The following is a 27,588-nucleotide window of genomic DNA, read 5'->3' as shown; positions in this document are numbered from 1 at the left end:
GAGAAGAATGAGGATTAAAAATGAGAGACACTCACAGCTTGCTGAGGCTATCCAATCCGGAGAAGGCCCCGTTGGTATCCTCTATTGTGCCTGAGATGTCGTTATGGTCCAGCTCCCTGCAGAGAATGAGAGAAAAGAGGGTTAGGATGAAAACATTGGAAAAAGGGAGGATGAGAACAAGTTCAGAGTCCACCAGCACTGAAGCTTTTCAGAGCCTTGGCAAAGCAGAGTTTTGAAGTCATGGGTTGCCGCCTCACCCCCACACACCTGGCCTAAAGAGCCCCTCTGCTGCTCTACTCTGCCAAACAAGTGCATTCTTTCTTTAGCGAGGCAGAGGAGCGTGCATGTTGGCGTTTGTAAAGCATAATTCGTGGCAGTGCGCAGGGTCTGGAAACCAGACCAGAGTGTTTTGTACTGGGCATGACAACTGGGTCTGTTTGTCTGTCAGCGGCAGGTACACCACAGCCAAAAGTCTTGATGGGGTTATAGACCAAAGCTTAGCAAGGGCTAGGCAAAGGCAGAATAGATTTAGTGGAAGAATAGCTTCTTTTGGGTAGATTTGGTGAGTTCCTTAACACTTGTTGAGTGTTTTTCAGTTGCTTTCTCTCACAATACAGTCAGGGCAAGGGAACAAACACCTCTATACTAAATCATCTTTCAAACTGGTGAAAGACCCTTTGAGGTTGCTGGACAACCACACCCACCCATCACCGTCTTCACAATAACATAATACTGCTCCTTCCCATGCTTTGAGACTCCACCCACCTTGTTCTTTTCCTCCCCCACTGGCCGTCAAACTAGAGCTGCCAATTTCCTACTCTTTCTGGCTGGCTGGATATGAATGGTTGTTGGCTTGTTAAAGCAAGGCCGGTGGTGGGGGCTCAAGAGCAAGGGACCACGATAGGAGGGAGTAGAGCGTTGACGGGTGAAGGCTGTACGATGGGCCAACAACCCCCGTGGCCAAAAAAGGGGACATGCAGACTTGTTTGGAGCTTTCACACCCTACTGCAGGCTCCGGTGCAATGCCAGCTCAGCCAGTAAAGCAGGCCCAATTAAAGCTCCCCCAGCTAACTTTCGGGCTCAGTCTATGGCCGTTCTCCCCTCCACTGATTAGATTAGGTCTGCCTCAAAGACAGTAGAGAGCTGGGATGAACAGGGAGGATAAAAGAACAGATAAAATGTGTGTGCATGAAAATAAAAAAAGAGAAATGCCATTGCGCAGAGTGAGAATGTACGGGCACAACAATACCTGGCTCTAACACCCAGACTGTGTTTAGTCACCACTGTAAAGTGTTGTTTTGTATTTGTAATGTGTTCAACAAAAGAAGGATCCGAGGGAAAACTACCTTGTTGCATGGGTTCCAAAAGCAGGGAAGTGAATGACAAAGAGTTCTTTAGAACCAAAACAAAAGCAGACAAATGAAACAAAGAAAGAAAGACCAGAAAGTTGCCGCGGAAACCATGCCAAATGGTGAGTCCGGAAACCCTTGAATGCAAACTTTGATTATGCAAACACCTAAAATCAGCTGTAGAGGACTGCAAACTTAAACATCACATAATCACAGAGCTAAACAAATATGAAAACATCTCAGCTTTCACTGCTCCCCTGCGGCACATCACAGCCTTATTATCCGTGAGGGCACCACAGTTATGTGGGGGTTGTTGAGAGTGAATTCAACTTGCTAATGGCAGATGAGGGGGGTAGACTTACAGGATGCGTACAGCCCTGAGGCCTCTGAAGGCTCCCTCAGCGATGTGGCTTATTGAGTTGTGCCCCAGACGGAGGGTGTGCAGATCCCCCAGTACAGCCAGACTGCCTTCATCCAGACGAGTCAGGTTGTTATACGACAGATTCCTGGAGAGGGAAAGAGTGAGGCACAACAAGGACAGACGAGTTACAAAAAGAAAGGTTGGGGGAGGGGGTCCAAAAATGTTCTGTTTAAAGTCTGGAAGGAGCTGATAGAAAGCATGTAGCAAGGCAACTATTGTACTCAAGCTCCATGGCCCGCTGACAGTCTATTGGCTACTTGACCCTCGGGCTGCTCGATTATGAATAAAATATTAATCCCGATTATTTTGGTAATAATTGAAATCACGATTTTTTTGTTGTTGTACAAAACATAAAATTATTAAATAATAAATTCTTGGAAACACTATTATGCAAGTTCAGTTCCCTTTGGATGAAACAAAATGTATTTGTAATTTGTTTAAAGTAAATTTAAAAAAGATGCACATGTATAAATTTAAACAACTCAAAATTAGTATTTATATTCTTTTTTTTATTTTATATTACGCTTATTTTGTAATTGTGGAGTGTAATAATTTAAATTGAATTTTTATTCATTGCACAGCCCTACTTGACCCTATGTTCTTCCATTGTGAAACTTTTCCCATAACAGACAACAATACGTTTACATGCAGTCAATATCCGGGCTATAATTACGGTTTCTGAAACATTCGGGACAACTTGTTTACAAACATGCGTGAGCAGCATACAGTTATCACCGCATACATGTATTTGAATACCGCATCTAAACCACGACGTAGGGACAAAGTCATCAAACATATAGACATAATTTCCGTTTCTTACTTTCTTTGATCAATAAAAGACATTACATTCAAGTCAGTCATCACAGTAATAAAGTACAGTAGTCGATTTTGTCCTTGCTTCAAAAGTGTGCTGCTGTGCTTGCCTCTGCTTTGTATTTCCGGTGGGTTGCGCGCTTGACGCACAGACTTATATACGGTACACTACACGCATACGTGTGTGTATATAAACACACACTGTAGCATTTTCGCCATAGACAGAAAATAACGTGAAAGACATGGCGAAAGCAATGTCTTCAAGATAGGCTTTCTTAGCGAGTGACGACATAAGATGGCTGCCGCTCATTCAAGTAGTTCCTGTTATCAAAAGACCAAGATTCCTTGAATAGAGCGTCCGTCAAACACAAACAAATCTTTCCTTTAATTAAGGTACCCCAATGAACATTTATATGACCCAATATTCAAGCTAAAAAGGGGGCAACCCACAGGGTATTATTCAGATTTTTTTTAAACCCGAATATGAGCATATATTTTTTAGGGTGTTTATATGGTCTTTCACGTAAAAACCTAAACAAACCATCCACTATGTTTCCCCTATTTTAGCCACACAGGTAAAGTGTAAAGCAAAAGTCTCAAGTAGAATCTGTAAAGCTCTCATAAGGGAACATTGCTGAATACATAAAAGACAAATATACCTCATCCTAGTATTGATAGCTGTCAAAGGAAGTTTGAGCATTTTATTGTCCTTCCTATGGCCCTTATGAGCCTTGTTGTTGAAAGCACCGCATGCACCATCAGGGATGCAATAACAGATATCAGATAAAGACCAAGCAACAGGATGACGAGAACTCAAATAAACCTTATGTTACTTCTGTTTTGTGTAGCGCCAAGAGGACAGCCAGGTTGCAATCTATCATTCATAGACATGTTTACAGGATATGGCCCTAAGATATGAACAGCAAACTTACATCCAAGCCATCTAACTCGTAATCTTGTCTAACTGTTACACATCAACAAACACGGAAACCCCGGGCTACCTCGCAGTTAGGAACACCTCAGTTGAGCCAAGCACTTTACAACAGTGAAATGACTGTCATGTCAACAGAAAGGGGAAGGCTCTCAGCTAATACCTTGTCCTTCAGTTGACAATGGGGGCAAATGTGATCCTTCAGTGTAATTACCACAACACAGCGAGCGGATCTCATACACACACACGCAATGAAAAAAACTAACACCCCCACACTGCACAATACAGCAAGAAAACTTGTATGAGACCGTTTCAAAGCTGTTGAGCTCATGTCTAATTATGGGATAAACAGGATTATCTGTGGTATAGTATAGCATATTGAGAATAAAAGCCCAATCTCATTTAACACAAAATACGAAGATAATATTGGTGGAGTGTGGCTAATATAAAGGTCTGTAGATTGCCAGAAAAAAATGAAAAGAAAAAAATAAGTAGAAGAAATTCACTTTGCAGAAAAAGATATGCTCCGTTGGAAGGTAACTGTGTGGTATTGATAATAAATAATTGCTTAATTTTGGGTCAGATGCAAGCTATAATTTCAAGCAATAATTTCTGCCAGAATAGGAAAATACAATAATGAAATATTATGATTAGAAAAACAAACTAAGCAATACGTTTTTTTTTTTTAATAAATATTATTTGATCATTGTATTTTCTAATTCTGCACTTCATACTGATTTTAGTGCTGGCACTTACAATTCCCTCAGCTTCTGGCAGAACTTCCACCCGTCAGGATTGATGCGGGTTATTGAGTTGTTACTGAGGAAAAGCTGCTGAAGAGAAGTCAGCCCATACAAGGAGCCACTGTTCACCTCAGTCAGGCTGTTGTAGTCCAGGTGTCTGGATTAGAAACAATCAATCAGATATTTCAACAATCTTGACAAAGTGGATTGATGACAACAGAATCCTGCCAGCAAATATATAACTATAAATTTCAAGAGTAAAAAGACAGTTATGTCTGTTGCAGTGTGAACTACTGTATATGGTTGCAATTCTAAAGAATATGATAGGTAAGACACAATTGTAAGCCTGAAAATCCTGCAAAAGACATTGAGGAATGCTCCAAAATTTATCAATCAGATGTTTACTTTCACAGTAGTGAGAGATAGGTTTACCCGTGTGTTTGTATGAAAAAGTCACTCTGGGTTACATACAGTACAAATTTCAGATTTTGCTAGGTACTCAAGCATTGATTATGTTTCAAGTCTTCCCACACATACGTACAGGACTTTCATCTTGGCAAGATCCCAAAAAGCACCATCAGTCAACTTGCTGATGCTATTCCTTTGTAGCTTAAGCACCTCCAGGCTGGAAAGGCCCTGGAAAGTCAAACCCTCAACCTGACGGATACGATTCCTGTTGAGTTCACTGCAGGTTGGACAGACACACACAAACAGAAAGTATGGGAAACGAGTTTATATTATTTAAATCCCCCAAACAGAGAGATCGTTTTAATCACATCTGCATGTAAAGATGGACTATGTCATCCATTAAGAAAAAACACCATAACACATCCAGTGAATTCCTTTAACGATACTAACAATAATTTAATAATAACAAAATAACTAAATCACTAAAACCACCATTAGGCTTCAGCAAGAAAAAAGCAAAGTGCTTTATGAAGAAAAAACAAACAAACAAACATTTATTGCTCTGCACTCTTTTATGGATGCAATATCTGAAGCACCCCTTCAGTTTTCTGTGTGGCTGGGCTCTCACAAAAAAGGATTTATAAACAACCTGGCCTATTTATTTGTGTATATTTTTTGTCACAATTTCCTTGCCTGCGAAAGGCACCTGTAGAACCTGATGGAGCCAAAACAGGTTAGACTTCAATTCCAAGAGCACCTTTACTGTCTAGGTTAGAGGCGTTAACGATCAATACTTTAACCTCAGTGAGACAAAAAAATGAAGTTTGGCTAACATTTTGGAATATCTCCAAACCCCATAAATCAGACATTAATTCAAAGTTACAAAAACTGTAGTAAAAAAAGAAAAGAAAATATATTGGACATTGATTCTGACTAGGGCTGTGTAACAGTTTACAGAAGTCACGTTTCGGTACGTACCTCGGTTTTGGGGTCATGGTTCGGTATAACAGAAAAAAGTAACAACAAAAAGTACAAAAAGCAGAATTTGCAGTTTATTTTCGTTTATTTTTAGCAGACAGCAATGCAAATAATAGTTTGTAGATCATCACTTAAAAGTACTCAAGTTTTATTTTTCAAGTTTTTCCTAAAAAAAAAAGCTTTCAGTAGAAGTTCACCCATCTCATTGTCATCATCATTATTATTGTTACTCAGTTTTTATTATTATTATATATTAAATGTAATCATCAGAAATATTGCTTTTTATATATGCCAGCATTGTATAGTGACAGGCAAAAAAATTATTATAGCTCCCTGCAAATATAAGCAGCTTTGTGTTCCTTTAAACAAGCTCAGATTTCACACCAAGTACATTTTGGGACTGCAAACTGCATTGGACAAGAAGATTGTTTTATTATTCATATTTTTATATTTTTTCCTACTTTTATTTTTCGTATATTTGTGTTGGAGATTTTCTCATGTAAAAGAGATAGCTGGACTAAACAAAGGCTGTTTTCCAAGTGATCTCATCAATACTCTCCTAAACAAGAGCCTATGTTATTTATTAAATTGCATTTGATGTACGAGCTGTAAGAGATCTTGAGAGACTCAGTACGCTGGTCGAGCTCAGAACGAGTATCTGGTGCCGGTTGCCAGTCCCTTGAAATTCCTGGCAATGATACCGATATTGCATAAGCATCCACCCATTCACCAAAAACAATGATATAGTACCAGAAAAGCACCGTAGAAATAGCTGTTAGCTTAACTATGTGGTTAGCTTTATCGCAAGTTCGTTATTATCATCACCACCTCACTAAAACATGAGATAAAGACTTGTGCATGCCTATGAATCGACAAGGTTAACGAAACTGGAACAGTAGAACTGAACTGTTTTTCAAAAGCTGTTCGACTCGTAGTGTCGACTGAAACTAGTTGGCTGAAAGGAGAGGCAAGAAGCAGTGCGTGTGAATGTTAAATACCTGTGGAAACAAATGTGTATGCAAATGAACACTTATTGAGTCTGAAAAAACTATCATCTCTATTTGATGTCAACATGTTTTTTGTTGTTGTTTTTTTACTATCGGTTGTCACTTGAGTGTATTCACCGAACCGAGACATCCATAGTTCTGACTGATCCAAACAGAGCCATGTCAGAGCACAAACACATTGTGTTTTTAAACTGACGTAAATCCAAAGGTACTCACAGCTGGGTGAGCCTCGGGAGCTGGAAGGCCCTCACAGGAATCTGACTGACACGGTTTCTGCTCAACCTCAGGACCTGGAGAGTGGAGCCGAGATGGTCCAGCGCTCCCAGCTCTAATGTGCTGATCCTGTTGTTGCTTAGGTACCTGAGACCGACCAAACACAGCTGCACACTCACTACACATACGAGAGTGGCCACATTTAATTTTTCCAGTGAGATTGCACACTGCCATTATGCTTGCAAATGGAGGAACTATGAATATCGTAACATTGTATAGGTTGAAAAACAATAACTGCTATCTTACCACAGAATGAAACTCGACATGTTACTTGTACAACTGCATTTTAATGAGTATTTCAACATCCAACAAATACTTACAAATCTCTAATCTGGAGGCCTGCAGGAAAGGAGTGTCCTCGGAGTTCAGTGATGTCATTATTGCTCAGGTCCAAGGTTTCCAAGGAAACAAAGTTTCTGATTTGTATGCCTTCAATACTGCGGATTTTGTTATGATGTCTGGGAAATGCAAAAACAGATATCTTAATTAACAAACTGAAACTTTAACTGCACCAATTGAACCATGCGGGATGATTTTGCTTTCATGGAAATCACTGCACAAATGTTTAGTTGTAAAATAAGCATACATCAACTTATTCACTGCATGTATGGGTAGTATACAGGAACTGACACTGTCTCACAAGAGTAAACGTAATATATATGAAACGTAACTGAGATGTAAAGATAATTAGTTTACATTTAGTACAATATATGGAACTTTGAAAAAGCTATTCATTAGTAGTTATAATTTACAAGTGGAGTATTTTATTAGCATGTTAAACAGCATTATAAATGACAGACAGATAGTTACTAATTTGGTCTGTAACATGTCGGAACATTACATATACAAAAATGTTGCTCACTGTTTGCCAAAATAATAGCAGATGTTTGCAAATGTGCAAATTACGAGATTAAGATCATTTTAAATTAAACAGGGATTCAAACAATTAATGGAGTAACAAAATAATTGTAAATTAATTTGACAATTGACTAATTGTTGTTGAGAAATCAAATAATCGTTGCACCGCTACACCGAATCGAAGTAAAATGAAACGTAATCCTACTGAATCGAACCGTTACATTTGAAAAATGAATTGCTCTTGTATTGGATCGCACCCCATGTATCGAGATGCGTATCAAATCATCTTGATTGGAGAGATTTACACCCCTTAAAAGCACTGTTTCGGAGAACTCCAAATCTGTTATGTTGAGTTGACCAATTTGGCACCTATAATCTGGTATTCAAACCCAGGACACGCTTGGACTATAGAAATAAACTCAATTAAGATCTTCAGCCTTGTTATGGTCACAGTAACAGCTGACTTCAGGCGAGAGGCAGGGTACATCCTGGACTGTTCGCCAGCCAATCGCAGGGCACATAAAATAGCACCCATTCACAGTCACACCTACTGTCTCTAATTAACCTAACGCACATATTTTCTAACGTGGGAGGCTCCGCACACTCCACACAGGAAGGCCAGAGGCGAGACATTAATTCAAACCATCTTCATACTTGATCGACGCTCAGCAGTAGTCTGCAACTAGTTATATTCGCAGGGTTGTACGTGTTGAAAGAGCCAAAGAAAGCAAAAGAGAGCAGGTGTTCCACCAGTCTAACTGTCAAAACAAGGTCAGTCCCTCCTTCCTTTCTAGCCTTTAGCTAGCAGATGGACACACACAGTCATTTATTGGGGAATGGGGGTGGGGGCATAAGGGGGTCACACCAGCCCACCTGAATAAACACAGGCAGAAATGGTTAAGGATGAACCGTGCAAGCGCACAAACACAAATAACACAACACACACATGGGACAGGACAGGGTAACAAACAGTGGCTACTTTGAGCACAGAGCATGGGGGAAGGAATGGGGGAGGAGAAAAATAGGGGATAGTTAAGAAGTGAGGGAGGGTCAACAGCTGGTGACCTCTACTGGGAAAAACAGATCAGCCTCAGACTGGTGGAAGAGATTGACCTCTCTCGCTCGTTCCAGTTCCACCACTCAAGCCCCCACCCCAAGCTTGATCCCTCCCACGGTCGAGAATCCAGCTGTGCGTGAGAGAGCGCTCTGCGTGTTTGAAGTAGGGACATACAATAGCATCGTTTATGAAAACTTTACTGGCCGACACTGGCGGCCATAATTATCATACAGCCAGTGACAAGGCTGATAAAGAGGTGCTTGGTTCTCTCTTGGAGCCTTTGATGTTGAGGAGCTTTATTCACTCTTGATTCTTCTTAATTTCAAATCTCATCAACATGGCCCATCAACCATCTGATTAGCATGAGCCCAGGTTTCTTTGACACTCCTTTTGATGCATGCAACGCATCAGCAGTTTACACTAACAAGACCATTCTTTAGTTTCCAGGGCCATTGAAAATCTTATCACCCACCAGCCCATTATGATCTCCCCACCCAAGTTGTATTAGAATCTCCTTTTGAGGTTGACATGGCAGACGATGTGTGCAGTGGAGAAGGTCAGTTGCTACAAAGTCAATGACACCTTCACTGCTAGAAGAGAGATTCCAATGTCATGTTTGGCCTCTGCAGAGCCATATGTAGTCTACAATTAATGACTATTACATTAGAGACTGCTATATTTTAGTGTGCCGCGGGGATGGGCAACTTAAATCATAGAAGGGGGTCCAATTTTTCTTCAGCGTTACTAGAGGGCCACATATTTATTTTTTTAATTAATCAAGAGACCTCTCAGGGGCTGCCAGTTGTCTATCCCTGGTGTAGAGGTTGAGGGATGATGTATTAGAAGGTAAATATGCTTAAGTAAAAATATGTGAAATGCCTGTCTCCTCCTTAATGCCAAGCATAGTTATATAACATTTTTGTAAATTATTTAGCAATGTAATAGTGTTATTAAGACCTGATTCAGTCGCTTTGCCAACTGAAGGCCCAGGTCTGAAACTCACTGTCCGCCACATAGCACAGCGGTACAAAGGCTCTTTGATGCAACTGAAGACTTCATCAACTTTCATTTCTCTTTTAAACTTCCGTTTCCCAACAAAACCCTCTCACAATGTCCTCTATTGGTACACTATTTCTTTTTCACCTAACGGTGATGTCATCCTGATCTGACACATCCACCCCCATTCTTTCCTCATCCTCCTCCTCTCCGGCTCGCTGTTACCCATTTTACTGTAAGCTATATGACGGACAGCTGCAGCTGCAAGTGCTTCAGTGGGCCTTCACTTCAGCTGTGTGGCTTTGTAAATATTCAACCCTCCCTCTAGCCTCTTCTCCTGTCAGACCCATGGGCCCTTCCCTGGCAACAGGCTTTAAAGCAGGCCAAAAAAAGACCCCCTGATTATTTGGAGGGGCGTTACTCAATGGGTGGAGCAAATAAAGTTTTTCTGCAGAGAGGATAAGTGGTGCAGTGAATGGAGGGATGGATGGATAGATATTTTGTATCACAAAAAAAACAAAGTGCATCAAATAACTCGTCAAAATCTGTGAGGGGAACTGCACAAGTGTAAAAATGTCATTTAAAATAGTTTTGACAAAACGTCAAATTGTTGCTTGTGAGGGCTTGATCAAACCTCAAATCTCTGCAAGAATACTGACCACAAAAATGTGTCAGGATCAGTTCTGAGAAGCAAGCACAGAGACAGAGTCTAAGGTGTGACTCTTGCAATGCTTAGCACTGAAACGATATGATGATCAAATCACCAGTTGTTACAGGAACCAGCAGCTGCAGGCTATCAGGCAGGCGGCCCGTACTCTAGCAAGGTGTAAAGAAAATCAAAAGTGTGGCTCATTGTTAGCAAAGGACAAGCTAAAAGGATTGGTTTTGTTTCAGGTTGAATGAGTTATAGGAATGTTCGATGGTCAGACAAGACAGATAACCCATCAAATGAAAAACAATCACTAGTTTCAGAGTGCAAGTTTGCCGTGAATCTAAATGGATTATGTCTGCTATCCAGCTAGAACTACTGCTAATCATATCAGCGTCAAGGCTGTTAACAGTTTAGTTGCAACCTCAATCGAACCTTACCAATTGGGCATTCTTGAAAAGTAGAAATTCAAGAAAGTGTATTTAAATAACATATTATAGTAAGAGTTGAGTCAAATCTGGCTCAAGTTAGCAAAGTATGTCTGTTATTAGACTATTACGCAATGCTTCTAGACCTTTGTAACATGGCTGTGAGTTTTACATTTCAAAGCATTCCGGCTGAATTTTGCAATAACTACTGCCAAAACCCATAATGTAAAATATAAAGTACAACCTTTTTACAATCGTAATTTCAATTGCATATCGACTGTGAGGCATTAGCACATACTCTCCCCCTCCCTTTTAAGGTAGCAAATCTCCAGTGAGATGCCAAAGCAGGCAGTCCCCACAGGCACAGATACACGACTCGGGGGAACCAAGTTAGAACTTTACACAACACTTGTTCCAAGCAAGGGGTCTGCTCACATGACACAAATGTCTGGCTGATATTTTTCAAATCTTAGAATGATACCCAAAGACCTCAAATGGAAATCTAGTTACCATACTGATTTTTTTGTGATCCTGTAACATTCTACTTTTGCAGATTGTCCGATACTGACACTGTTCTAAAACGGACATGTAAAAGCATTTGCATCCTTGACAGATGCCATGACACTATTTCAAGAGCATTTTAAAGAGGCCAGAGGCCTAAGAATACAGTAATGAAGAGGCAGATCATTCTGGCAACAGGTTTTAAGAGGGGCCATACTCACAGGTAGAGTGCTACAATCTTGGAAGCTGCCTGTCCTAAATCTGGTATCGAGGTCAGCTCATTATGGTCCAGCCGCCTGAAAAGTCACAAATAACAATAGTAGGTTATTGAGAAGAATACTTGAAAAACCAGATTCTAATTGTCATAACAGTCATTTCTGAACTATAAAGCCGCTACTTTTTTCACTTGCATTCGACCCTGCTGCAATTACAAAGGTGCGGCTTATCCATCAGATCACAAGGGGATGCACTATAAAGGAAGCGCAAGAGCGTCAGGCAGAGCAAAACAAACCAAGTGAGCTCAAATACAGTACGAGAGACAAAACGAGAGCAAGACAATTTGCGCCCTCATTATGGAAAATAAAGCAGTGGGAACCCAGTTTGGTAAACTTAAAACACCTGCGGCTTACAGTCGGGTGCGGCTTATATGTGTAATAAACACGAGTAGTCCCCAAATTTAGCTAGCGCGGCTTATAGTCAGGTGCGCTTTATGGTCCAGAAATTACTGTAGATTTTTTAAAATTAAATTCTATCAAATCATCAAAATATTTCAAATGTGGGAAGTTAAAAATAAAACAGAAGCAGCATATGTTGAGGAGCGTGTGATCGGCTCACACTCATGAATGTGTATAAGCCTTTCCATTTTCTATGAGTGTGTACTTGTCTTGTATTGTGGCGCTGAGTGAAACTGAGCCAAGTCCTCTTCTCGCCATATAAAATATTTACAAGGCCAGCGTTGGCTACAGTATCAGGTGGTAGAGGGGAGGCTTAATATAGAAAACCACCACTTATTCTCAATCGGACTTAGTTCAAGGTAACACCTACGATGAAGCTGCTACCAAGTGCCAACCACAAACGTTACAAGTTGATGAGACAAAAGCAGCTAGTGCTTATAGTAGGTATGGAACAAATAAACTTTTGGCATGAACATTTCTTCAAGGCACTCAAGCAGCATTGAGGTGAACACAAGAAATAAGTTGTGCTGTAACAGCTTTCCATATATACACTGCAAATGTCTGATGTGTATGGATACTTACAACTCTCGTAAATTTGGTAGGTTGGCAAAGACTTCTACGCCGATGGCAGTCAACTTGCTGTGGCCAAGATTTCTGGAAAAACAGGAGGTGATAATGAATTTGCAGAATAAGCTTAATTACATTTCCAGGGCGAACAAGTGATGCATTTTTATTTGGTTCATTCAAGGGCATTTTCAGTCTACCCCCATGTGCTACGATGGTTAATTCAAACTGAAAACAAAGCGTAAAATCATCCGGCAGGTCAAAATCAATACTATCAATAGAGTAACTCTCTCTCCTTGGTCACTCTGCCAACAAAACGATCAGGCCACTTATATGCACAATCAATTTGCACTTGAGTCAAACATTTTTTTTAATAGGTGGCACTCGATATACAGTGGGTGAGTGACTTGTTCAGCAATATAGTTACCTCAGACAACATGAGAGGGGGAGGAGGAGCTGTCATGTGAGCATTTACTGGCAAACATCTGCATTTCACAGTAAGCTTCCCATGCCAAATTAATCTAATTAGTTTCACGCATAAGCAAGTCCAATTTATACTTATACTGTATGCCACACACAACTTCTGCTTTGCTGGCCCACCGCCTGTTGGCAGAGGGATGGCTGCAGTGAGAGTGAGAGCAATGTTTGTGTTTGCTGGTTGGGTTAGGCTGGGTGAGACAAAGGGAATCCACAGATCCCGGCCTACTCCCCAAGCCCCCACCACCTCCATCCCTCTATCCAGACGTGAGAGACTGACCAGGAATGTTTTGCAGGCTTGCTTCGAGATGAGTTCTTGTTCAGGGACACTTTTACCTGATGCACAACATTCCTTAACGTGTCCCACGAGGTAAATAGGAAACATGTTCTACTGTTATTTGGGATTAGACTAAATGCACGTGACTCAATTCTTATAGAAAATACCAGTACAGTCAATAAGACTTTTACAACCCGAATATTTGCAATATTCAGGTTTTGAAAGGCCATGTAAATTCACAAACAATGAATTAGACCCTTAGGTTACCCCTTTTCTAATGTGAATATTTGGTCGTCATATTAACATGTACTGATGTACCTCCTTTGAATGGAAACTTGGTTTGTGTTCTGCACGTGTTCTCTTCCCAAGGAATCTTGGTCTTTTGAGTACATGCACTACTTGTATGTGTAGCAGCCCTCTTACCTTACCACTCACTAAACAAGCCAAATTTGCATACATTGATTTCTCCGCTGCGTTTTGTTACTTTTTGTCTCTATGGCGAAAATGTCAGTGTACATACTATATACACGCACGCAACCCACCGGAAATACACAAGCAGAGGTAAACTTAAACGCAGCTCAGCAGCACATTTTTGGAGTGTGGAGAAAGCAGACTAATTTAGTAGTGTGGTGAGTCTGTGACATTAATAGAGGTGGTGCAAAAGGAGGTAGTTATAAATAAATAAAAAGTGCAATAGTCATTGTGCGTTAGAAAAAATATATTAATCTAATCTAATCTAATAATTAAAAGAATAATTAAAATAATTTCACAGATGTGATACTACTCTCACCTAGATTTTTCACCCCACTGTTTGTTTTTTATAGATGGTAGTAAGAAAGAAATAGGAAGCGGAAATCTACAGGTTGATACCCTCCCCCCCCAAAAAAAACAATCCAATAAAACCAAGAGTGATGGAAGAAAAATATTTTATTCATAGTAATTGAAACCTTAACTCTTTGACTGCCAGACGTTTTCAGAAAAGGGATGCCGCCAGTGCCAGCCGATTTAAGCATTTTGACTGATTTTCAAGGTCCACAGAAAATGTTCTGTTTGGACTATGGAAACACACGTACTACCAAATGAAAGATTGGACTTTCATCTTTCATCAGAAAAAAAGAGTTTGTTTCTACCTTATTCCGTTCTTTAGTAATCAACAATAGAAAATGGTTAGTTTGACCCAATTTCGCCTGTGTTGGACCAAAATACGGAGAAATCAAGCTTTTAGTGAAACGATATTATTTCATGCATTCTAGTGAATTTTACACTTCTTTTTGTCCATGAATGATGCCACAAACACCTAAATAGTGCTTTACTTCTATAAAACACTACCACCAAGAATGAAAAAGTGTTTTTTGATAGCAAAATAAGTTTATTTACATTCAACAGTGTAACAATTTGACAACAATTTGGCAAACTATTTACAAATGTGTGCAACTGTGGTGCTATTTACAAATATGTGGATGTTTCAACGACAGTTTTTCTTTTTGTAACACTCTCCTGCGTGCAAAGAGACGCAACAGCATTTGCACAAGATTGCCTCTTCGCGTGCGCCACTTTCTTGCAGGCCGTTTTTTTCCGGGGAATAGCAAGTATATACTGCAGTGTGTCATCAAGTCTAATATCAGGATCATGCTACGGTTACGTTACGGTTTCGTTACGTCTCGCTTCCCCGTGTCCTTCAGTTGCTATACCGGGTGGTAGGAGATGTTCTGATCCATTTTATCCACTCCATTCATGGTGGCATCGTAGTCCAGAAACAGTGTCTTCTCCGTGATCAGACTGTACCCGCTCCTCCGATGAATATGCATTGGACTCGGGGTACTCTTCATTGTCCGATCGAATGTCCGCTTGTGCAGCTCCGCGTTTTCCGGCCTTAGCAGCGCTAGCCGCGCTAAGCCGGTGAGGCTTACTACGTGTTCATAACAGTCACGCCAAAGCTTCCAACTTTGGCGTAGAGCTCGTTGTCATCATCATCGTTGACATCAATGCGCTTTTTAGTATTGATTGATGCTTTCCGTCTTTGAAAAAAATGCTCAAGCGTGAGCTGCTTGCAACCGGTTGCTTGGGCAGCCATTGTGGGCTTATTCAGCCATATCTCCTCAACACTCTAGCTCCGCCTCACGTCTTCTACTGACGCCCACGGTGGGCGGCCCATCCAACCTTGTGCAAAGAGAGTCATCGCTGCCCTCTAGGGGCCAAAACGAGTCTTTGACTAATCAGATCTGCCTGATACTTTCAGCACAGCTGCCCAAGGCTTTCCTGCACCCGTTTTTGAAAAAAAACAAAAAAAAACATAGGGGACGTCTTTTAACGTCCTCGGCGCCCTTCCCTAGGTTTATGCTAAACGTTTTATAACGTTTATGGCAGTCAAAGAGTTAAAACATGCCACTTAAGAAACAATGGTGGAATCTCAGCTATCCCAGCTGAAATGTTGCAGCAAACAATGAGGAATCTCAACAGCAGATTTCAAGAATGCATTCGTACAGAAGGACGCCATGTACAGGACGTTTGTTTTTGTTTTTATGAAAATTCCACCATTGTTTCTTAAATGGCATGTTGTAAGGTTGTAATTACTTTGACTGCAATATTTTTATTCCATCACTCATAGTTTGATTAGATTGTTAAAAAGTTCCCATTTTTTTGTGCCACCTTGCATATGCGTAATGATGTCTCATGCATCGCGGTTCCGATTGGGAAAATTCCAATTGATAACAAATACCATACGGAAGTAACTCGCTCATGCATGTATACGTGTTATCCTGAATGTTTCAGAAACAGTAATTTTCATCTTAACCTGAATACCCCCCCCCCCCCAAAAAAAAACACGTATTGACTGTTCTTTTCAAACAATACAGTGCATTTGATTTTTAACAATCTTTTATTACAAATCAAGCATTTATTTTCTCTCTCTGACAGATTTTTGTTTTCATGTCTCCTGGGCTTGTTTACAGATAATGACCACTTCCCTCCATGTGTCTTTCTACTTGTTTAAGAGGGTGACGAGGTAATAGCTGAGCATGTGTCTACCCTCGAGGTACAGGCCTGACAGGGAGGTGTGCATGTGTGTCTTTATTATGATTGTTTAATGCAGCAGCTCCCTTTGTGGTTTAGATCTCGAAATTGTCGTCCCTTGCAACAGGAGGCAATTACCTCATTATGGTGAAGCTAAGTGTAAAAAGAAAAAAAAACAATCACCAACTTTGCTTGGGGTTTCCGCTGCCTCTGAGGTAAATATTTAGAAAACACACACACACAAAATGTGGCTTCACGCGTGCTAAAGGCCGTAACAAACAAACAAAATCATCCCATTGTTTGTGTGCATGCCAGCATGCACCCTTTTCTCAGCCAACTGTGGCATACACTCACTCAGCAAGGCGTATTTATCTCTGCTTCATACAGCCTGATTTATTATTTTGCCTATCAGATAAGGTTTGTGGCAATTTAACACCTACTGTATGAGAATATGGCGATAACAGTAGTTTACCTCCCTCTTTTCCTCCTCCACTGAGGAGTGAAAAGGGAGAATCCAGCACTAAGCGTGGTTAATGCTTTCCAGATAGTGGCCCAGCAATTGCTTCTTAAGGAATTTGCAGTGCAGAGCTCAGATGCCTAGAAGTAATTTCTGACTGATTCAAGGGAGAGAAAACGAGATTCCATGTCGTTCCATACAATATAACCAGCTGGGCAAGGATGCATATTTGTGACTGGAGTAGATACTGGGACTAGCACAGACTGCAAAGTAATTTGGTTCTCGAGTGCGTCAAATACTGGTCAATTATTTGGTACGACTAGTTTATACAGGTAGTCCTCAACTTACGAACACAATGGGTTGTAGGTCAAATTTGTTTGTAAATCAAATCACATTAAATTTTGTTTCAAAATTATATTTGATCAATTTGTTTAAATAAAATTAAAAAAAATGCAAAAAATAAAATAAAAATTAAACAAATTAAATTATAGACCTTTCTATACAGTACATAAATTAGAAAAAAACATACATTTAATTACATCATCCATTATCTGAACCACTTTTCCTCACAGTACATTACATGTTTACACGGCACAATGCAATACAAACAAAATAAATATGCGTAACTGTACATAGATGGTGGAGGAGTTATTGAGTTGAGTTCATGTGAGGCTAAAAGTGGAATGCATTACGTATTGGATGTAACGGTCTCAGGAAATTATGATTTCCGAACTGTAGTTCACATGAATTGTCAAGATGGCGACCGCCGAGTCAGATTAAATTGATTTCGAAGCTGAAGAGATATTGTTCGTTTTTGCTACTACGCTGTGCCGCATAGAGGTAGTTGAAATGCGCAAATGGCGCGGTGCTGCTCGGCGGGGTTGTGGCAGAGAGAGGCACTACATTACAATACTGTACCATAATGTATGATGTGGCGCGCACTTAAATATTAACTTGCACGCAAACTACAGCTTTTATGCACATCAGTGAGCCTTTGTTCATATCTTCGGATGTTCGTAACTAGAGGACTACCTGTACAAACAGGCAGATAGGAGAGTGTCCCATTTGTTGAGAGATTTCAGTATTTTTGTCATATGACCAAGTTTTGACACATCAGATGTATACGTTCAAGTCTTTTACATTTTACATACATCTGTTTCGTTTCAATTTTAAACTTTAAACTGCAGCAACTTTATCTTGTGATTACAATCACATCAACAAACTCCAGCAGCTTGTAAGGACATGAAAGAAAAAAATAAATAAAACTGCTTATTGATTATGACTACCTTTGGAGTTAATGTCTATAAGTCTGCCAGAAGACAACTTGAAGTTATTACTTGTGACTCATAACTTGTGCGGACGGTTAGTTATAGTCAAGTTCATATCACAGTATAGGTCACAATTTGTCATTTTAAGTGGCCCAATGGCTGGAAGGATATGTGGCTAATCGAAGACATTAGTGTCAAACTTGCCCACTGAGAAATCTTTCCAAGAGTAAAATGATAAAAGAAGTGAAGGCCAGTCTGATAAACCAAAATAAAGAAAAACGGAGCTCAGCGGCTGCACCTTGTGTAGCTTATTTGTATTTGAGATATAAAACACATTTAAAAGCTTCTTTTTTTTTTAACAACTGTGCTATGTATAGGTGCTGAGGGACTAGAGGAAAGCTGGGAGTGTAGGGATGATGTCATAACATGACATGATGCTTGTTAAGTCAGCACAGACAGCGTATGGGAGGAGGAACGCAAAAGAGCACAGGCTTTTGACATACAACGATCCATCATCATTATTTTTCCTGTTCCTATTATACATAGATGCTGTCTTAACTTTGCTCATGCAGAGTGTTAAGTGATATCAGTGAGGAGCCTCTTTCAGCCCCACAGGGAGAGAAAAGCCCTTAAATGTGGTCAATTTCATAGCATCATAAAACTCATCAAATAATAACCTGCGTGTCAGATAGCCATACTTACAAAAGCAAGCAAACACACACAAATCTCTCCGTCATCTGGGTCGGGTTTATAGCCAGGCAACTGCAGTGAGGTTGTACACAAAAGGTAGCAGTACAACTGGGTTTCAGTTTAGTTTTCTATACTTCATACAAATTACAGTACACTGAATCTGTAGTAAAGCAAGCAAGTCTATTCAATTTAACAGGTCTCAAACGTCAAAATTAACAAGCAGCAAAAATAACAAATAACATTGCTGGTTGGATAGTTAATATAATACAATATTTCAGGTTACTATTTTGTGCAATATTTACGGTATCAACTGTTGCTGCTCAAACCATGCAAATTCCTCCAACTGGACTAATAAAGGTTCTTACATTTTAAATATTTTAGATATTAAATTAAATATTTAATATTATTTAGGGAATTTCTGAAACACTGAGCAGTGTTCACGGAAGGGGATACAAAGACGTAATCAATTACAGTACCATAACAGGATGGTAGGGTCCAAACTACACATGGGAAAATTCATACATTAAAATGAATATATCCACCAGAGTATAGCATAATAAAACACGTTCAAATAACATAGGCACCCTCATGGATTTTGGGAACCATTTCGGAAAAGCTGCTCAACTGCTATAACTACCGTATTTACAGATTTAACATCACTGACAGCATTACAGTCTCTTTGATTTCAACTTGTATAATCAAAACTAGGGCCCGACTGATTAATTGGCCAACGATTATAATGAGCCGATTATTGCCCTTCAAACATCGTTCAAAACAATCAGCCAATTGGGCCAAATGGCCGATTATTTTCCCCTTAAAACATTGTAATTGAAGAAAAACAAAGTTTCCGACGCTGTGAAAGTACCCTGAATGTTTTGCTTGCGTAGCATTGGCAACGAGCAAGTGTGTAGTGTATGTTATTCTGTTGTCCTTAAGTGTCAGACACCCCAGTTTGAGCTAACTGTAAAACTAAACACGCAGCAATAATAATTACATCCACTGTATATTTAAATACAAAACATGCTTTGTTTTTAAAACATTGCTAACCTAGCGGTAATGCTATAGTTAATGGAGGATCCCATTCAAATGCTAACGGGAAGTTTACATCGACTTCCTGTGTGTGTTTCCTTGAAATAACTAATATTCACACATAAATGCTGTGGGAACACATACCCACGGGTAAGATAAATACTACACAAAGGCACAAATTCTTCCTAATCTGTGAAAAATTATTTATTTTAATAGAATTAAATCACAACTCTTCTGTTCTTCTTTAGTGTATACACAATGGATGTGTGGCACCACACTGCCCCTAAAAGGCCAAAATATGCAAGAACAGTCAATATTTGTATTGTATATAGATTTGACTCTGATAGACAATTGAAAAAACAGATAAAATAGATTTTGTTTCAATCAACACTTTTTATGTAAGATGTTAGAAATGTAAATGGCAGGCGTTTAGTTGCCCAGGTGTGGTGCATTACATTGATTATTTTAACAAGATATGATGCTGAATGTCAATAAATAGTTTAAGATTTGGGTTAAACCTATGAAGACCGCATTAGTACTGTACTAAATTTTATTTTTTTTAAAGAAAAAAATTTAAGTACTGTACTCAGAGGTGTACCCCACATGAAAATCGGTGAGTTGTCTATGGATAGAAAAACTAGCAGTTGTGAAGTTAAGAGAAGATGGAAAATCAATCAGAGACATTGTCCACAGCAAATAAAACCTTTTGTAATGACCTGTACTGTAAGTAACAGATGTTAAATGAGTAGAGCAAGAAAACAGCTGCAGTTGACGAGAGAAACATTACGAGAGCTGTAAAAAAATATATATAAAAAAATAAAAAGGCCACACCAGTAGAAGAGGCTACACCATAGGATCATTAGCAAGAACATCATGAACGCCAAGCTGGAATTTGCGAAAAGCAAAAACTCAAGCCTCCAAAGTCATAGGGCAAGATTTTATGGATTGAAGAGACTAACATTAAACTTGATGGAAGTGATGGGAAAAAATAAAAACGATCTGCTGAAGATTCTTAACCTACAAGCCCATCTGTGAAACTCAGTGGAGGTAATGTCAGAGCTTGGTCTTATATAGATGCTTGAGTCGAGGTTCATTAATCCTTATTGATGTAACATATTATGGTGACAGCAAAATGAACACATAAATTCACAGAAACATTTTGTCCATCATTTGCAACAAAAGTGATTAGGAAATCCTTCATCATGAACAAAAATACTGATCCTTAAGAAAATGGCAAAACAAAAGATTTCATCAAGGTAAAAAGGAAGTATAAGCTTTTAGATTGACAAACACAATGTCCAGATAAGCAGACAAGTGGAGTAGCCCTCCTCTTAACTAACAACAACTGAAATAGGCTGGAAAAGCACAAAAGAAGGGCGCAAAGGTTTGGTGATGTCAGGGGCTCACAGGCTTGATGGAAGTTTTTGCAAGCAAATGAGTCGGGCACATTAGCTTTAAGCTAATTTAAGTATTTTCCAATACTTCTTCCTCACTTAACAATAGATGAAGATTTTAATTCATGAAAATATTGATCTTTTTTGACATCAAATTGGAAGGGGTAAAGAACTACTTTTCCTCTGAAGTTTTTAAGATGAGAAGTTAATTGTGCCTCTTCAGAATAAGCCGTCCAGTGTGGGGTAGTAAGAAATGAGCTTTCTGTTTTGAGACACATGGTATTAAAACGGTGCGCATAGTTAGCCACTTGCAATACACATGCTCCTCGCCCCCACACAACGCAGCAAATGAGTTGCTCAAGCCTTTGAGATCACTCAGACTGGGAGAGCGAGTTAGTTTCTTAAGTTTTCCCAGGCATGATGTTGAGCCACATCTTGCGGCCATGTGCACTGGTGCTTTGGCACATAGACAATGCTGTCCAAACAGAGAAATTTGGGTGAAAGGGTCTGCAGTAGCCAGAGGCACAGCATGACCTTGTGGCCTGGCCTCAACAATCCGAGATCTAGATGAGAATAACACTGAAGCTAGCCATACTACATTCGTATTCAGTTTGTGTTCAACGTCCAAGGCATTGGACAATATCATTTTTACATTTCTGGGCTAAAGGAAGGCACATTTCTGACATTACCTTTAACTCTGTCAATCAAGGTCACATTTTTTTTCTAACATCTAACTAGCACATGAAGGAAATTCACAGATCATTCAGTGACCAATCTACTATGTAGACACAGACTTTAGGCTAGAGGGGGAAAAAAAAGTGTCTTCAGAAAATGCCTGTGTATCCCATGGACAAGATTCTTGCAGAATGACTTGCGGCGGCAGCTGTCTGACTGTCCTTACAAGTGCATTGCAGATGAGTCCAATTCATTTTCTCATATTTGCTTTAGCCATTATCTGTATCGCTCAAGCGGTACCATAGCTGCTCTTAACAGCCCCGCCCCCACCCTTCGCCAAGCTGGTGTTCTACATATAAGTATAATTGCAATGCCCACTAGATTTACAGTGCAACGTCACACAAAATAACCTCTACGGAAACAAAAAGTGAAGAACAGCTGATAAAAGTCAATGCCAAGTATAACATCACCCAGAACCCTCTGTGATGTTCAAACTGTGACTTTAAAATATCTGCCAGGGAACACGCAAGGCACACAGCAAGGGAAACTATGGCAATAAACAAACTTGGTATATAATCACTCTCAATACCACAGGATTACAACGCGGCGTAGTGTGAAATTGCCGTGAAACCACAAGGGTTATGAGCCTGCTGAGGGCTGCTGTTGTTGCTATGTGTCTGCTAAAATGTTCATCAAGCACGTCTGCATTTAGCTGTTGTCCAGTCTGCCGATCTTGACAGCAAATGTTCCAAGTTAACCAATAAGCATGTGATGGGATGGGTTCAAAGCCATTTCTGACAAAATGGCATTCAAATAGCACAACATGTATGAGATCACCTGAGGTTTCTAACCACTGGCAGGACTTTCACCAACAAGTGAGACCAGCCTGAAGGCATGATTGGTGGCGAACCGCAACGTTGACAAAACACTTGCATGCAGGAGGCTGAAAAAGCTGTCCCCGCGGTCCTCCCCACTATCACCTCATATTCCCAGAGACCATGCAGGTGATCTGGAGCTCCACCCTCTGCCGTACAGTCATCAACCAGCCACTCTCCGGAAACCACCAACACAAATCAATTTCCTGAGGCCAGAGGCCAAAGCCAACTGTTAAGGACGTTGTTTACCAATAAGTCTGTAAGGTTTGGGGATATGGTTAGGGGACAAGTAGCAGCATAGCATGCCAAGCACATTAGGGAACTTGGGAAACCACTTGGGAAATGCTGGTTTACAAAGAGGATCATTCAGTGGTCGGCTTCCGCTGGCTTTAGACCAGCTTTTCTCTGAGCTGCTGTTGCTATACTGTAGTAGTGAATACTGAAAAGTACAATTAAATGCTACAAAAGACTGTACTTTCTGACCTGAAATGCTGGCGAGTCAGATAGACACTGCATATCTGCTTTATCGCTAGCCCATCACAGAAAATCACAGTCAAAATTAATCATCCTTGTGCTTTTTCTTTTTTATTTGAAAAATCCCATTATGTTGGTGGCGTTGTGGGTAAAGTGCTTTTTATGCACATTACTGTGGCTGAAAATAAGATGAGGCACCACTCCTGGGAGACAATATGTGACTCCGTGAGAGGAAACCTGCTTTGAATGTCATTACAGCATCAACTGGACGCAACGAACAAACAACCAAGAGTGGTTGTGCCATTTGTTAGATGTCCGGGAGCAGTCCTCAAGATGGCAAAAAAGAGTACAAGTGACAAAGAAGAATGGATGAATTTTAAGACAGAGGAGTGACCTTCGTTCTTTTGATATGCACTTTTTTTTGTAAAGAACAAGATTATCTGGACTACTGCACAGCATTAAGACTCCTTTTCTCCACATATTGGTTCATTAGAAGCCATGCACACTTGTAAAAGTGGACGTGTACACACACCACATAACCACAGATCCTCTGAATTTACAGCCATTAACATTTAGCTCACTTTTGTCGCACCACAATTGCTGTAGTCCCAATTTACGAGACTGCATCAACATAATCACAACATCTCCAGGACCGTACACTCACTCACTCACTCTGCTCACTAAAGACTGTGAAATCTATATTTAAGATGATTGGTTTCTCCTTAATCCACCATCATCCTATAACAATGTTAAATAGTCCAATATATAACAAATTAGGTCATACGATAGCATTCACAAACTGAATCAACTCACAACACAAAAGAGTACAATGACTGTTAGCGCATTCAATTCAAAGGTGAATCAAACTGGTCTCGTAGGGTTTACTGTAACTAAACTTAACTGATTTATTATAAGAAGTGAGCTGGTTTATTTCATGTTGCTTGCAAACATTTGATGAGCTTGTTTGTGTAACAAACATACATGTTAGCAATATTTCTAGTCTAATCAGCCACCTATATGTAAAAGAACAACTATTTTTACCGTGTTTGAGCTTACAAGTACAGTAATTTGTCTTGCACTTTGCAGATATTGTGACATGTGGCTCTATAATTATTGTAATAATGGTAATACCCCCATTTTACTATGCTACAAAAAACCTGCAGTCATTTGCCGAGACTATGTTCTGGGAAATAAAAAATGCTTCCTTGTTGTAATCCTGAAATTACCCTTTTGTGGTTAGTTAGTGTAATGAGGCCTCGTTCAACGACTTACAGGAACAGAGTTGTTCTCTGAGTTGCCTGCCAACAACTGATTGACTCTCAAGTGGCAAAATATGCAGCTTAGTTACTGCTTTGAAACACTAATTTTGCATTAACTTAGCAAAAGTTAGACCACCTAAACTGGATCAGTACCATAGTTTTACACAAATCAAACGCAGCTGTTATGATGAGACACTTGCCCAACAGAAAGTGCGCACCTTCTGCCAAGACAACCATGATAGTGTTTGCATACATGACCAATAAACACATGCAGTATTGCTCTTTAGTGGCAGTGGCTGTGTGAGCGTAGAAGTGGCCAAAGTACATTTGCAGTTATTCACGTTTTCAAGGGGACTTAAAAAGTTGCATCTGTGCGAAGAGGGCATAGGGCTCTATTTTCATGCCTAATGAAAGTCTAGCACGAGATGCAGTCTAAATCTGCCTTGACTTGGTTTTAGTATTTTCACAGACGCACGCAGCTTGGCGCAGCGTTGTGGGCGTGAACACAGACGACTTAATTTGCCACCAATCGCAGCGGCTCCTCCCATTCCCTATCAAATCGCCGTGTGAGAGGTGCAGTCCTTGGCCTGGTGGAAGAGGAAACAAATTTGCCGGAGTCCATGCAAAAGGTCGAAAAACACAAAAGACAATTATAAGATGCTGTCAGACCTACACGGGCGGATGATGTAAAGTTGGCCAGGGAGAGCACTGATCTGTTAAGTGGACACTTGGAGATCGCCCTGCACCCTGATCGTTCACATCTGTGTGTGACCCACAACCGGACACCCCTCGCACCCCCTAATAATGTTTGATGCACACCATTGTCATATTTATAAACGAAATACAATGACATCCAACACACATGTCCGCATAGCGCACAATCAGTTTGTCTGTGCCCCGATCAAATTCACCAGAATCATCTTAAACTACCTGCGCCAATTTTTAGACATGGTTCAAAATTCTCAAGTGCCTTTGGTATGCCAGAATGCCCACCCTATTGCAGAGCAGTCTGCCAAATTCCCAAACAGGCAAGATGATGCTTCTATGGACAAAAAAAATAAATCACAATGCACCAGTATAAACGCTCAAGCGCAGCTGCACCAGCCCAAAGTGTCTAACACTGGATAAGGTCTTTGATCTATCACCTGATGATCACGGTAATTGACGAGTAAATTACAACAACAACAAGGTAAAGATGCCTTAAGTTATTCTGCTTAATGTTAAAAAATAACTTGTGAGTGATAACCGCCAATGTTAAACAGGAATGGGCACTGTTACATTTAATAAGTAAAAGTAATACAAAAAAATAATATGAGAGCCCGTGAGCACAGTGCTACTCTGGTTGCTCAGTGAAGTATGTAGTTAGGAGTGGACCATGCAATATAAAAACTACAGTATATGCCCTGATATTTGCAGCCATTATCAGACGTGTTCACTTTAAGATCTATGTAAAACAACATCTAGAGATGATGCAATGAACAATAATCCAGCAGTGCTAAATATGGTCTGACAATGGGCCTAACTGCCTTTGCCTCTTATGAAACACGAAATAAACTATTGTACCGTATTCATCTTCACACAATAAAAGTTGACAGCAGAATTTGTAAAGTTGTACTGATGTCTAATAAATTAGTTTTGGGTGACAGGTGCTTTGCCACAGGTGAAACCTCAATTTACCATGCAACTTCATACAAAAGTCACTCAGAAAGCATAAAACAGGGTTTAAAAAATGGAAGCTTTTCAAGTATCAGACAGAAGTTATAATCAAACATTTGGAGAGGAATTAAGTCACTAAAAGATGAATGAAGTGATTCACTTACAAGGAAACCGTCCTGACAGGCAGATCTACAGGCGGTGCAGTCTGCTCCAGATTACTGCAGTCCACTGAATCTTCACTGCAGGTACAGTTCTGGGCACACTGCAACTCGGAACTCAATCCATGACTGATAAAAAGTTCGAGTGTAAAAAATAAATAGAAAACACAACGAGAAGTATATCCAAAACGTCCTGGGGACGCCGCCATTTTGTATCCAGATTTAAAAAGCGCCGCTGCTGAGTTCTCCCCAAGAACCCGCAAACTGGAATATTAGTGCAGCCCCGAAAAGATCAGATGCACTTTAAAGCATAATAAAAGTTTCATTTAAAAATTCCACTCGACACCAAAACCACAAGTGGTGAGATGGGGGGTAAAGTCATTTAGGACACAGGTCCAACTTTCTCCTCGGTGTCCGACGCGCGCTTCGAATCAAAGGTGATTCACAGTCAGAAAAAAAAGTCACAGTATTGCACTTTCGACGCAATTCAACAATTGTTGAGCGTTGGTGTAACATTTCACGCTACATTCTCTGCATGCCCACCAATTTATCCAACATGTTTGCAAACGTCCAACAACAAAAAGACGTTTAAAGGGCACAGTTCACTAAACATGACAAGCAACCACACAGGTTGCAAAGTTAACGTCGCTTTAACAATGACCTACACCCCAAGTGGTTTAATGTCCACCGCAGAGTAAAAGGTGAGCCAAAAACTTTTTCCACCGTAAAATGACTCCAGCGTTGGTTTCAAGACGAGCGAAGCATAGCGTTCCAATCTCAGTCTCGACTGTTTAAATCCAACTTTGAAAAGGCATTAAAACTCCGATAGAGAACCCGATTAGCGGTACATCATTTGCAGGCTGTAGTCACAAAACCTAAACAAGTCAAGTAATCGTATAAAAAAAAGTCCCCCTCCTTTTGACCGTGTACCGCCACCATGAGTTTTGTCCTCTGGCTTACTTTTCCTTTTTTTTTTCTGGTAGGTTAGTGTAGTCCCACGTTGGAAGCACAACAGTGATTCCAGGAGCCTCCTTTGGCTCGTTGCGATTGGCTGTTTGTAAATGACGAACGCGCAATACCTTTCCCTCATTGGTTAGTTTCGGTTCTCCATGCACGGCCGAGTTGCAGCGTTTGGAGCTGCTGTCAGTCAGCGGTGTCAAGGCCCGCCCATGTTTCCCACCCCGGGGTGTGAAACCTCAAATACCGCCTCCTCGCACTCACTCTCGCTCTTTCTTAA

General features: G+C 40.2%; 1 protein-coding gene across 1 annotated transcript in view; it reads right to left on the bottom strand.

Annotated features, from left to right (window-relative positions):
* lrig1 (leucine-rich repeats and immunoglobulin-like domains 1) overlaps nt 1-27,335 on the bottom strand; it is a 42,901-nt gene extending 15,566 nt beyond the window's left edge. The window contains exons 1-9 of the mRNA XM_086087377.1: nt 26,358-27,335; nt 12,669-12,740; nt 11,634-11,708; nt 7,244-7,381; nt 6,867-7,010; nt 4,799-4,942; nt 4,271-4,414; nt 1,712-1,855; nt 36-116 (exon numbers count right to left, since the gene is read on the bottom strand). Of these exons, the coding sequence (XP_085943503.1) occupies nt 36-116; nt 1,712-1,855; nt 4,271-4,414; nt 4,799-4,942; nt 6,867-7,010; nt 7,244-7,381; nt 11,634-11,708; nt 12,669-12,740; nt 26,358-26,560 (1,145 nt within the window). The 5' untranslated portion in view covers nt 26,561-27,335. The remainder of the gene's footprint in view (nt 1-35; nt 117-1,711; nt 1,856-4,270; nt 4,415-4,798; nt 4,943-6,866; nt 7,011-7,243; nt 7,382-11,633; nt 11,709-12,668; nt 12,741-26,357) is intronic.
* Nucleotides 27,336-27,588: the final 253 nt, after the last annotated feature.

This window comes from Leptonotus elevatus, chromosome 10 (assembly GCF_054856555.1).
Source record: "Leptonotus elevatus isolate MCC_2025b chromosome 10, RoL_Lele_1.0, whole genome shotgun sequence".
Classification (NCBI taxonomy): Eukaryota; Metazoa; Chordata; class Actinopteri; order Syngnathiformes; family Syngnathidae; genus Leptonotus; species Leptonotus elevatus.
The sequence above is the reverse complement of the archived record's forward strand: the minus strand, read 5'-3'. Positions and strand labels throughout refer to the sequence as shown.